General features: G+C 40.8%; 1 protein-coding gene across 2 annotated transcripts in view; it reads right to left on the bottom strand.

Annotated features, from left to right (window-relative positions):
- LOC115377712 (wings apart-like protein homolog) overlaps window positions 1-9,189 on the bottom strand; it is a 44,295-nt gene extending 35,106 nt beyond the window's left edge. For both annotated transcript variants that reach the window (XM_030077654.1, XM_030077655.1), the window contains exons 1-2: window positions 8,876-9,189; window positions 7,345-7,850 (exon numbers count right to left, since the gene is read on the bottom strand). In XM_030077654.1, the coding sequence (XP_029933514.1) occupies window positions 7,345-7,828 (484 nt within the window). In that variant the 5' untranslated portion in view covers window positions 7,829-7,850; window positions 8,876-9,189. The remainder of the gene's footprint in view (window positions 1-7,344; window positions 7,851-8,875) is intronic.
- Between the last annotated feature and the right edge of the window lie 3,388 nt (window positions 9,190-12,577).

Here is a 12,577-nt window from a genome sequence, read left to right as displayed (position 1 = left end):
TGCCTAAAAGCAGCAGCACTGTTGTGTTTTCAGGACTTTTTGAAATGTGGGGCAGAGTGAAAAAAAAACTCTCCCCCCTCCTCCACCAGGGAAAACAGTCCCAGGGGAAACATTTTGCTTTCCACAGCCAATTATCAGCTGTGTAGTTTCTGAATGCTGAGGGCTTTGTTCGCCACAGAAGCAGAACATTACAAGGCGACCATTTCAACCAAAAATTCACATTTTGATCCTATGTTGTGAAGTCTTTAGTTCCCCTGCATAATTTCATAAATGATTTGACATGTAAAATGTGGGGAAAAACTGAACTTGACCTAACTTTTACACAATTTCTGCAAATTATGCTAATGAGGAAAGGATGCATGACTGCACCATGATAATGGCTGCACTTCGGGATACCATAAACAGATTTAGACTCCAAGTTTCCAAGTTAACTAGAACTGGGTTTCATAAAGGCCGTATAGCCTAGAGATTTCCAGTAGACTATACAGTTTGTCCGAAAACACACATTTTATTGAGGACCCATTCAAGTGACCACTTGTGGGTTCTGGGGACTCACTGCACTGAAACCTACTCATGATCAGAGGAACTGGCCTGGACGACGGTAGGAACAACACCACAATTACAACCCAAGGTCTTCAGGTTGCAGTGTGACATTGTCATGGGTGCTGTCAGGCCTGTAGTGAAGCCATTTAATTAGCTTGCAAAAGTGCTGGCTCAAGTTTTACCTCCAAGGCAGGAAGCAAATGTGTCCACAGCGGCTTTTGGATTTAACTTTCACAGCCACTCACACCCAAACAGATTCATAGAAAAGCAACAAACCCCCAAATGTTCGTTTCTTTTTATGTATGTATGTATGTATGTATGTATTTATGTATGTATTTATTTACTTGCTTGTATTTGTCAAATTTACCTTTTTACCATTCAGAGTTTCTATCTATTCTTGTTTTTAATTCATTCAATAATACGTGTATATATACATATACACAAGACGTAGTCATACAATGATTCATCTGCATTTGGTGTGTGGTAACTTCCGGTCTGCTTGTTTGGTGGATGGTGTGCTGTGCCTTTGCACTGTTTCAAAACCACCATGACACACTAAACAGGCAAAACATACACACAGACACACACACACACACAGCTGCAGCTGCTATCAGTTCAAGTCAAAGAGTTCATTTGGGTGTTTTCCTTCAAGAACAAAAAAGAAAAAAAAAATCAATGTGAAACTTATGAAAGAGTTGGGAGCCACTTGCCACGACAAGAGCACATGCTCTGGTTAGGAGCGCTGCCCTCTGGCCATTTCTGTCTTCACAGATAACAATGGCCAATGATGCCGGGCCGGTTCCTCTGAGCGGGGAGAGGAAGTCGCTTCACAGCGTAACATCAAAGTGCATCTGTGTGCTGTGGTTTTGAAGGAGCAGAAGTGCAGAGAAAAACTAGGCCGGTGTGGCTATTTCACTTTCTTCAGAGTTCGACACATGAGCCAAAACATCTGAAGAATGAACTTGGCTATTTCCCTTCATCCAATGGAGACAGAGGGACAAAGAAACTAGTTAACCTGTTTAAGAGCATCATCACCATCCGTAGTCATTAAAAAGACAGTAATCACCATCGCTAGTCATTGAAAAAGTCATCACCATCCCTGGTCATTAAAAAGTCATCACCACCCCTGGTCATTAAAAAGTCATCACCATCCCTAGTCATTGAAAAAAGTCGTCACCATCCCTGGTCATTAAAAAGTCATCACCACCCCTGGTCATTAAAAAGTCATCACCATCCCTAGTCATTTAAAAAGTCATCACCACCCCTGGTCATTAATAAGTCATCACCATCCCTAGTCATTGAAAAAAAAGTCGTCATCATCCCTGGTCATTAAAAAGTCATCATCATCCCTGGTCATTAAAAAGTCGTCACCATCCCTAGTCATTAAAAAGATAGTAATCACAATTTCTAGTCATTGAAAAAAGTCATCACCATCCCTAGGCATTAAAAAGTCGTCACCATCCCTGGTCATTAAAAAGTCACCACCATCCCTAGTCATTAAAAAGTTATCACCATCCCAAGTCATTAAAAAGTCGTCACCATCCCTAGTCATTAAAACGATAGTTATCGCCATTTCTAGTCATTGAAAAAAGTTATCATCATCCCTAGTCATTAAAAAGATAGTAATCACCATTTCTAATCATTGAAAAAAGTCGTCACCATCCCTACTCATTGGAAAAAGTCATCACCATCCCTAGCTATTGAAAAAAGTCATCATCATCCCTAGATATTAAAAAAAGTCATCACCATCCCCAGTCATTGGAAAAATATCATAGCCATCCCTAGTCATTAAAAAAAATCACCATCTCTAGATATTTAAAAGTCATCACCATCCCTAGATAGGCCTATTTAAAAAAAGTCATCACCATCCCTAGTCATTAAAAAAATCATCACCATCTCTAGATATTTAAAAGTCATCACCATCCCTAGTCATTGAAAAAAAGTCATCACCATCCCTAGTCATCGAAAAAAATCATAACAATCCCTAGATATTTAAAAGTCATCACCATCCCTAGTCACTGAAAAAAGGACGTTATCACCATCCCTAGTCATTAAAAATAAGTCATCATCATCACTAGTCATTGTAAAAAGGATGTTATAACCATCATTGAAAAAACAACAACTGAGAGGCAATATTGCAGGCAAACTCTCAGATCAGAGATAAAGACAAACATTATTCAGGCGGTAAAGTGGAAGTGGTTCATCTTTCATTTCCCAGGGTGCAGTGCTGCTCTGTATCGGGTTTTAGGTCCAAACAAGTGTTTTGTTTTTTTCAACATAATGAGCCCTGTTAGACCAGGCTGTGCCCGGGACGCCTGATCCATCTTTCACAGTTTATTGTATTTTAAGACATTTAGCTGACTGCGTTGTCCAGGGAGGATCACAGGAGCGAGCAGGAAGCAGTTTGGTGTTAGGCCGGCAGTTGTCGGGGATTTATGATGATTTCCTCTGAGCGCTGGGCCGATGTATCGTCAAATTAAGGTTTCCATAAGGACCGACACACTCTGAATCAGCCCGACCTGCAGGCTCCAGGAAGCGTCCTCCGAGGTTCAGTCTAATCCTGCCGTACCGATTTCTCTGTCAACCCCTTAACATCTACAAAAGCTCCCAACCACAACACTCTGAGCTGGGTTTGGGGGTGAAAACCATCCAAGTTCATCTGATTTTTTTGTCAAGTGTGCTATGTTTGTGTTATTGACAAATGTAATGGTGATTAAAATGCTTATAGTTCTGCTTTTCCACACATGGATGGGACAGTGAACTCATTCATCATATGACTGAGCTGCCGTTCAAATGCAGGGAACGCTGTGGCTTCTGAGTTTCAGCATGACACGCCTGTTCGATAGAAAATTAGCCACACCACTCAAGATAATGAGAACAGATCAATACAGAGAAAAAAATTAACAACGATAAGGAGATCAGACACAATGCTGATGGCTCAGGAGGCAGAGCCTGTCCAAGTGTCCTTGCGCAAGACACTGAACCCCTAACCGATCCTAATGGGCAGCTTGGCGCCTTGCATGGCAGCCTCTTCCATCACCGTGTGTGTGTGTGAGAATGGGTGAATGAGAGGCAAAATACTGTAAAGTGATGTGATTGGTCGCGACACAGATGCAGTCCATGTGCCGTCTAATACAGGGACGACAAAGTTATAACATTCAAAATCATACAAAAGGCCGTTTGATGGTGATTCACTTGAAAAGTTGACCACTCCTATTCTGTCTCACAGCCAACCATCACACCACCTTTTGGGAGAATCTGTCCAGAATCCTCCTGTTGAGAGACGGACAGGGCCGCTCACGTGACCCCCTGCCAGAGGGGTCGTCCCCTTGGGAGAGCTAATAAATATTTTAAACCTCGTGGCTTCAATTAAGTTTTTGACAAAATGAAGTTACCACAGACTGAAAATTTTCTTGAAAAGGTAGCTATGTTTTTTTGTTTTTTAAACTCTCCACACAGGAGTGTTTTGGAAAACCCTCTCTGTCCACACAAGAACGCAAACACACATCTGTCTTGTGGATGTGAATGTATGCAGAACGAGGTTATTAGAGGTTACTAAAACTAAGCTCAAACTAAAACTAGGTGTGAAAAATTAGACTTCAGGGAAAAAATTAAAACTAACTGAAATGATATTGTGTTCCTACAAAACTAAAGTAAACTCAGAATGTGTGTTCAGTGCTGCTGCTGGTCAGTGTGTGTTGGTGCTGATGTTTATTGAGACTGGGACATGGACATGTCTGGGAGTCTCTGCCTTCACGAAGTGAAGAGCTAATCTGACAAACAGCGGCCAGATTAGAATAAAAACTGACTCCCACTGACACTGACAGCCAGAACAACTCAACTGGGACCAGAGAACCCACTCTGGAGACTCAACTGACACTAATCTAAACTGGAAACAAAAAATAAAAACAACATAAAAATAAAAATTGATAACTATACAACTATAATATTTTTAGAGAAGCAGTGGCTGCATCCCAGATTTTAGCTACAAACGCAAGAGCCACTGAGCTTCAAAACCTTCTCAGGATGTCCAGAGGGAGGGGAACGGGACGGATCATCCTGAGGCTGAGGGGTTTATACGGACAGAGGAGGAGGAAGCTGAGCTCCTCCTTCAAGTCACAAATGAAGTCAAGTTGTTGGAAATCACAGCAGGACCCAAGTGTCTCCTGTGTGAGGTCAGCGTCCCGCTTGCAGCATGAAGCAAAGACGCCACGTGGCACCGCCGACATCAGCTCAGATCAGGTGGGTTTGGCTGCTTCACTGTAAACATGGAGCTGGCTGCTGAAACAGTGGAAGTGTCGGGTGGTTCACTCCACATTAAACATTATTTGGAAGTCCTCGTTTTCTTTCTAAACCTCTCACTGGCTGTTAAACCAGTGAACGTGTGAGGAGGGGAGTCAGACAGTTGTTTGGAGGCTTAATAACAAAAATCTGAGAGTCAAGGTGTTTGGTGGCATGTGTGCCCCAAACGTTTCCTGCCCTGGTTAGTGATACTGACTGAATGAAGGAACACGGAGCTGTGGTGGGATCTGTGGTTCACCATCACTGGTTCAGTTTCCTCACTTCTACACTGCAGCAATTCAGGAAGTGATCAGAAGAGTGCAAGAAAAATCAGTTCACACATGGGAATGTGTGCATCCAAAAATACAAAAAAAAAAAAAAAAAACAACAACAACAAAAAAAACAACAAAATAAAGAATAAAGCGATATAAAATCAATGGGATCCTGAAAAGTGAAGCATACGCCATCAACTACAACTGCAACTCTCAACCTTAATTATGGTCAGTAGCTAAACTCTGTTCCAGGGTGTTTCTGGGGCTAGCTTCACCTAACCTGACAGGCTAATGTTAACTAGCCTGACAGGCTAACGCTAGCCACAGAGACTGACGCTCTGAAACAGACCTGAGGCCTGTATCACGAAGCAAGCTTAGTTTTCGCTGGATTAGCCAGACCTATCAGGATACACTAATGGAGATCATGGTTATCAACTCGCTCACTCGATCCAGGTTTACCTCATCAGGAGCCGTGAACGCGCACGTATAAGGGGCGGAGTCTGAGGCAGCAGACCAATCACAAACATGAGCCACAAGGAAAAACGCACAGCGTATGTCACGGCGGAGGTGCAGCGTGTTATAATGGAAAAGTATGAGGTGGAAAAACAAAATTTACATAGTAAATCGAACACCGTGGCTGCCGCGAAGAGAAGGCAGAATGCTTGGCAACGAATTGCCGACTGCATAAATGCGCAAATTACACATCAGTGGCACAAGTCCACATCTGACGCTGAAACCCATGCACTGCACTGCACAGATGTGCTGCGTGTATGACCGGTATAATTGAAATCCCCCCCATGTGTACCTAAGCCCTCAGCACAGGAATAATTTGCCCCCCAAAAATATTTAGAGCTAATTAATTGTGCCATTTTAAATGTCCCTAAAATGTTGTGAAACGCCTCTAAAAATACTTTTGATTATCAAATTTCCTTTAATGATCTCTCGTGTGTTTTCCTCTCCTACACAGTGTCAGCTCTGTGCAGCAGCAGCTGTTAGCCAGGCTGAAGTGCTGCTTCACATTACATACATTACATTACATCCTCTCTCTCATACAGAGAGTCGTCGGCAAAATCTAACGGGTTTGATCGGTCAAGGAAAATCCTTTCACGCCGTAATGCTCTCTGGGATCCTCAATGATTGGACAGGCCACGATTTGGCAAACAGCTGATTGGCCAGGGGGCGGAGCTTTATGTAGGATTCAATCCTATCCTGAAAGTTAGCCTGCCCCGGAGCAGGCTAACTTTCAGGATAGGATTAGGACAGGTTTCCTATCCCGATCAGAGGTGAACCAGCTTTGTGATACAGAAAATCCGTAGTTGAGCCTGAAGTTATCTCGCTAAACCCTTAATCCCGCTTCGTGATACAGGCCTCAGGTCAGTAGCTAGCCAGCGTAAGCCTTAGCCTGCCAGTGTGTTTAGCTGCCTTCATGTCAGTCTGTCAACATCAGTCCTCTTCAATGGAAACGCATTTCCAGCATCTACAGACTCATTTAAAGAGTCACTGTTTACAGCCACCAGGGTAGAATGGTAGAATGGGTAGAAGTGCTGCGTGGCTTCTAAATGCTGAAGGTGCTGTCAGACTGATGAGGATGTTTCAGGGCCGCCACATATCAGCGTTAAAGATGATAAAACAAAAACCACAGATTAGTGTCTTCATACAGGTTGTCTCATTTACGTAAACAGTTTTCATCAGAGAACCGTACATGTATGGACTGTAGTCTTTTCCCCACCAGTTTCTGATATATATATATTTTTTTTTAACACAATGTGCAATCACAGCAAACACATCCATAATGCACAGCCTAATAACTGGCTTTTCAGCTGCTGCAAAGCACCATTCAGCTGCTTGTCTTGAATGCTTGGTTTGTTTTACATGAGCGCTGTCCTGAGTACTTTTTATCATTCAGATAATCACTGGGTTTTATGAATTAATATTTGGATATTTGCTCTAAACTAACTGTCCTATGAAAACAAGTGCTGATATACAGAGTGCAGTGCAGATCTCCCACAGGACAGAGGTGCTGTGCCATCGCTCATTTCTCCACAACGGAGGATTAAAGTCAATTTGACAGATGAGGTCATGATAATTATACTTCCAAGTATGACTCAACTGTTTACTAATGTCCAGAGTTTAACAAAAATTTTTTTAAATCGCACCATATCATGAAATCAAAACAGAAACACAACACTTATCAAAAAGTCTGAATCATACCGGGGGTCCCTGCAGATCCCCATCCCTGATGTGTTACCTGTGCTGGTGCTGCTGTTCAAGAACCTGGCGGTGTCCTCCACCAGCTTCAGCTGGCTGCTGTCGGGCGCCACTCGCCCTGACGCCGTGCCGTGCGTCCAGCTCAGCAAACTGGACCTGCTGCTGGCGTCCAGCGACCGGCCGGGTCGCTCGGCCTGCGGAGGCTCTGCCGAGGCCGGCTTGGCCGGGGACGCCTTGCTGGCAGCCTGTGGCGTGCCGCGGGACGACACCGGCTTGGACTCCTCATCGCTGTCGAAACCGAACGGATCCTCGAAGCCGTCGTCACAGAGCCGCGGCCTCTTGTGGCTCTCCGACAGAGAGTCATTTTTGGCGGGACCGATTCGCTTGGAGCCCACCTTAGCCTTGTAGGTGGTCTCACCCCATTTGGTGCTGAGGGTGGCCCTCTTGTTGGACAGCACCTCGTCAAACTTGGACGTGCCCTCCCCTCCCCTGCGGCTGTAGGTTTTACCAAATCTGGACGTCATTGTTGCATCTGGGTCATATTCTCTGAGGCAGGACACACAACAGAGGACAGACAGGAGTCAGGTCAACAGGAGCAAAGAAATAAATCCATGAAAAACGTGCACAACAAACTTAAATTTCAACAGGTGCTGGGAGGGAACGCCGAATTACAAAACCTCCCCCATAATTTACTTTGAAAATACAGCACAGAGCATGAAGAGTGAGCAGAGGAAAGAAGGAGACATTTCTCAGTGCCATTCAATCCCAAAATTCTTGAAAAGGGGTAAATGTCACCACACACTCGGAGCTGAGGGTTCATGTAGAAAAGCAGAGTGTGTAATTCAGCCTGACCTCAGTGTTTTTGACCATTTTCACCAGAGATATATTTTCTTATTTATTTAAAAAGGAGAATAATTTCCTTGACAGCAGACAAACTCCTGGCAGCAGCAGGTGGTGTGTGTGTGTGTGTGTGTGTGTGTGTGTGTGTGGTGTCTTCACTAATCAGATGATCAGCTACTAACACAGCTACGGATTTACTGTCCACACAAAAACAGCCTTTTCATATTTCTGCCCAAACTCAAAGACCAATCCAATCCGTTTTGTTTTATTTTATTTATTTTGTTTTTTCCTACCTGTTTCGGTCTCCTTGTGTTTGTTTGTGGCGGAGGACAGTGGAGCTGGGAGGTTTGATCAGCCTGAGCAGCCGTAAACAAGGCTAACGTTAGCCAGCTAGCTCACCACTGTTGGTACTGACAGAGCTAATATAACGTCGACATTACAAAAAACACCGAAAACACAAAGTAATCAGGTTAAAGTGAGGTGAATGATGTGATGAATGTGTGGTTCTTGGGTTTAAATGTACATTGACGGAGTGAAAACAACCTTAACAGCCGTTAGCAGAAGAGTCTCTGGCTAGCGGCTAGGCTATGCTATGCTAGCTCGAGGCTAACGGCTAGCAAGCTAACAATGACTCCGAGCTGACGCCGCTGTGTGGCTGCTGATTAATTAACGACCACACGCTGTTTTCCAGCCGCAGGGAGACGCTAAACATGACGGCCGTCTGCACTTACTTGGTGAGCTAAAGGGCCGAAGCGCACACAGCCCGGTCCAGAGGCCGCAGGAGTCACACCGGAGCGGGCCTCGGAGCTCCGAGCTGCCCCGCTCAGTATAAACAAGGCCGGAGAGAGGCGGAGGGCTGCGGGTCAGCGGCTTCCAGACACCCCGGGGGACAGCGCACGGCCACGCCGCTCCGAGAAAACACGCTTTACAAGCCGATCCGCCGATATCTGCTCCTATTTCTGTGTTAAACTTGCGCCGGATTGTCTCCTGTGTGTGAGGACGAAGGCTTCCATTGGACTCGGCGGCTGCGTCAAGCCGTCAGAGAGCAGAGCGGAACCGAGGCGCCGCTCCTTCACAATAACAGCCCACTAGTCCACTCACTTCATGAAAACACCCTATAGGACAAACTGCAAGAGAAGCAAACTCAACTGGTTTTGGATCCTCAGTTTGTCCTGAGTGAGGGAAAAAAAAGTCCCAAGAAATCCCACTGGTGGAAAGTTTTGAAAATCACCTATTTATGACCACATATTACCAAAAAACACTGTTTTTAACACACAGGTGAAAGGGGTTCAACATTTTACTTTCAGATATCACTATAAAAATTCACAAGTTGATTACACACACAAAGACAAGAAAAAAAGTCAATTACAAGTTCTTTGAATTATTCTGTTTACACATGCATATCACACATTATCTGATTTGATATGCGCTAATAAGGAATATGAGGAATAAATGCCAGAACAGATATTTAAACAGTAAATTAAAAGGTTACTATATATATAGTAACCTTTTAATTCACTGTTACATAGTAACCTTTTAATTCATGGTTACTATATATATAGTAACCTTTTAATTTACTGTTTAAATGTCTCTTCTGGCATTTATTCCTTATATCCCTTATTAGCGCATATCAAAAAAGATAATGTGTGATATGCATGTGTAAACAGAATAATTCAAAGAACTTGTAATTGACTTTTTTTCTTGTCTTTGTGTGTGTAATCAACTTGTGAATTTTTATCGTGATATCTGAAAGTAAAATTTTGAACCCCTTTCCCCTGTGTGTTAAAAACAGTGTTTTTTGGTAATATGTGGTCATAAATAGGTGATTTTCAAAACTTTCCACCAATGGGATTTCTTGGGACTTTTTTTCCCCTCACTCAGGACAAACTGAGGATACAAAATCAGTTGAGTTTGCTTCTCTTGCAATTTGTCCTAGGTTGACCCCAATTTTGGCCTAAAATTACTGGACTACACAGCAACAACAACAATACTCAACTTCAGTCTTCTTAAAACCCACTTCTTTTCTTTTTTCTTTTGATAGCATGTAGGATTTAAGATTTTATGATTTATGATTTTATATGTGCATGTTTTTTTTTTCTTTTATGCTGTGCGGGCAGTGCATTTTACATTATTTTATTCTATTAAAATTATAATTGTATTATTACTTTATTTTATTTTTATTTTATTATTTTATTTTATTTTAATATAATATTTTATATATATATATATATATATATATATATATATATATATATATATATATATATATAATATTTTATATATTTTATTTATTCTATCCTATTTGTTTTATTATTATTATTATTATTATTATTTACTTTATCTGATTTTATTCTAATTGATCTTATCTTATTTTATCGTGTTATCCTACGGTGTGTGTTTTTTTTTTTTTTACCTTTTATTCTGCTTTTGTTGTGTTATTTTGTGGTGTTTTATCTTGCTGTGCAGCAGTGTTTGTTAAATTGTGCTATATAAATAAAGTGGATTGGATTGGATTGGATAATCTAATCCAATCTAATCCAGGTGTTGTGCCATAAAGTTTCCTCTCCTGATGCCTATAACTCAACTCAACTCAACTCAGCTTTATTTATATAGCACTTTAAGAACAACCACAGCTGAAACAAAGTACTGTACAAAAATGAAAAAAATAAAACAGCAAAACAGAAAGAAAAGTAGAAAGAATAAAAACAATCAAACAAATTAAAACAGAGCAATAAAACAATAGAAAGAATAAAAACAATCAAACAAATTAAAACAGAGCCAGGTCTGATGCTGGAATTTAAAATCAATGTGCATAAATGATCATAAAACCACAAAACAGTAGAAGTAATTAAACAGTAAAAAGGAATATAATCAATAGAACAAATAAAACAGAGCGACGTCTCATGCTGGGTTAAAAGCCAATGAGTAAAAATGGGTTTTAAAACTGGTTTTTAAAAAAAATAATGCTATAATGCTAATCTTTTCTTGTAATAGAGGTGTTCATTCACTTCCATGTTTGGCACTGAGCTCGTAGTTAGTGCGGCTGTTTCCACTATTCTGTCCCTGCTTATTGTATATAAATAAGGTGGGACAAAAAATCAGAAACAACTCTCAATATAATGTAGTGTACAGGACCTCCGCAAACTACAACCTCGGTAATAAACACAGAATTAAATTGACACATTCTTATTCTCTCTCACACACACACACACAAACACACATAACCATATATATTTACATATGTGTGTGTATACGTAAATATACATATAAATACATGCACTTACATTTACGTGTTGTTGTTGTTTTTTTTTTCATTTAAGTTATTATTATTTTAGTTATTATTATTTTATTATTATTTTTTTAAATATCCCATGGATTGGGCTCTTGATTTTGATATACTTCCTGTTGAAACAGGAAGTTTGGGCGGGACATGGTGCAAGGAAGGATCATCCACAAATGCTTACCAATATTTTAAGATTTTATTTAAGATGCTCTATTTTACGGGGAGCAGAGGTTATGTAAGGTCTTTTCATGGGGACTTTACATTAGCATAGGCTCGTTTTAATTTTATTTATTTATTTATTTTTAGGAATTATGCATAACTGATATTTTTAGATTAGCATTTAAAAAAAAATCTCATGTATCTCATGTACCCCCTGCAGTACTCCAACCATTGAGAACCACTTGAGAATTTGGGTTATAAAGCACACTCCCCCATTTAAGGTGTTTTAAGGCAGTAACTTAGGTTTTTACATGGAAAAAATATTTAAATGTGTAATATTGATGAAGAGACATTATTTCTTAGGGTTATTATTATTTTTAGAGTCTTAATAAATGACTAGAGGGGGACCTCATCATCGTAATCTCTGTGCCATGGCACAGTCACCATCACTCAGGAGCCTATAATGTAATATATAAACAGATGTGGGTACAAATTAGTTAATAATGATAAACAATGTTATGCTGAAAAGAAAAAGCTCATCGTCAGAGTGGAGATATGGTGAGCCAATATTAATTATGAATGATTAATTTAAATAGACAATTTAAAATCTAAAATTTTCTTGATCAAATACTGTATATATTGGATTTTTTAAAATGTGAAAATATTACTGGGATATTGTAAAAATTTGTTTAATGGAAATCACATTTTTTGTGTGTTTTAGGCAATCAGGATTTATTTTGTTTGTTTGTTTTGTTTTGTTTTAGTCCAAGGTTGAAGGTTCTGTAAGGAACCAAACCTGGACCATCACAGGACTGAGAAAGTGTGGAACCTTTGACAACACATGGTCAGTCAGCAGCGAAGATCTGCTTCCACTTTGTTCGTGGACTTTTTTTTTTTTTTTTAACGTCTTTTCCAAATTTCCAAGGAAAGGTGGACGCCACCAATGGACGTGAGGACCCTTTAGACTCAACTGACCAAAAACATGCAGTAC

Source organism: Myripristis murdjan, chromosome 19 (genome assembly GCF_902150065.1).
Source record: "Myripristis murdjan chromosome 19, fMyrMur1.1, whole genome shotgun sequence".
NCBI classification, from domain to species: domain Eukaryota; kingdom Metazoa; phylum Chordata; class Actinopteri; order Holocentriformes; family Holocentridae; genus Myripristis; species Myripristis murdjan.
This window is presented reverse-complemented; position numbering and strand designations above follow the sequence as displayed.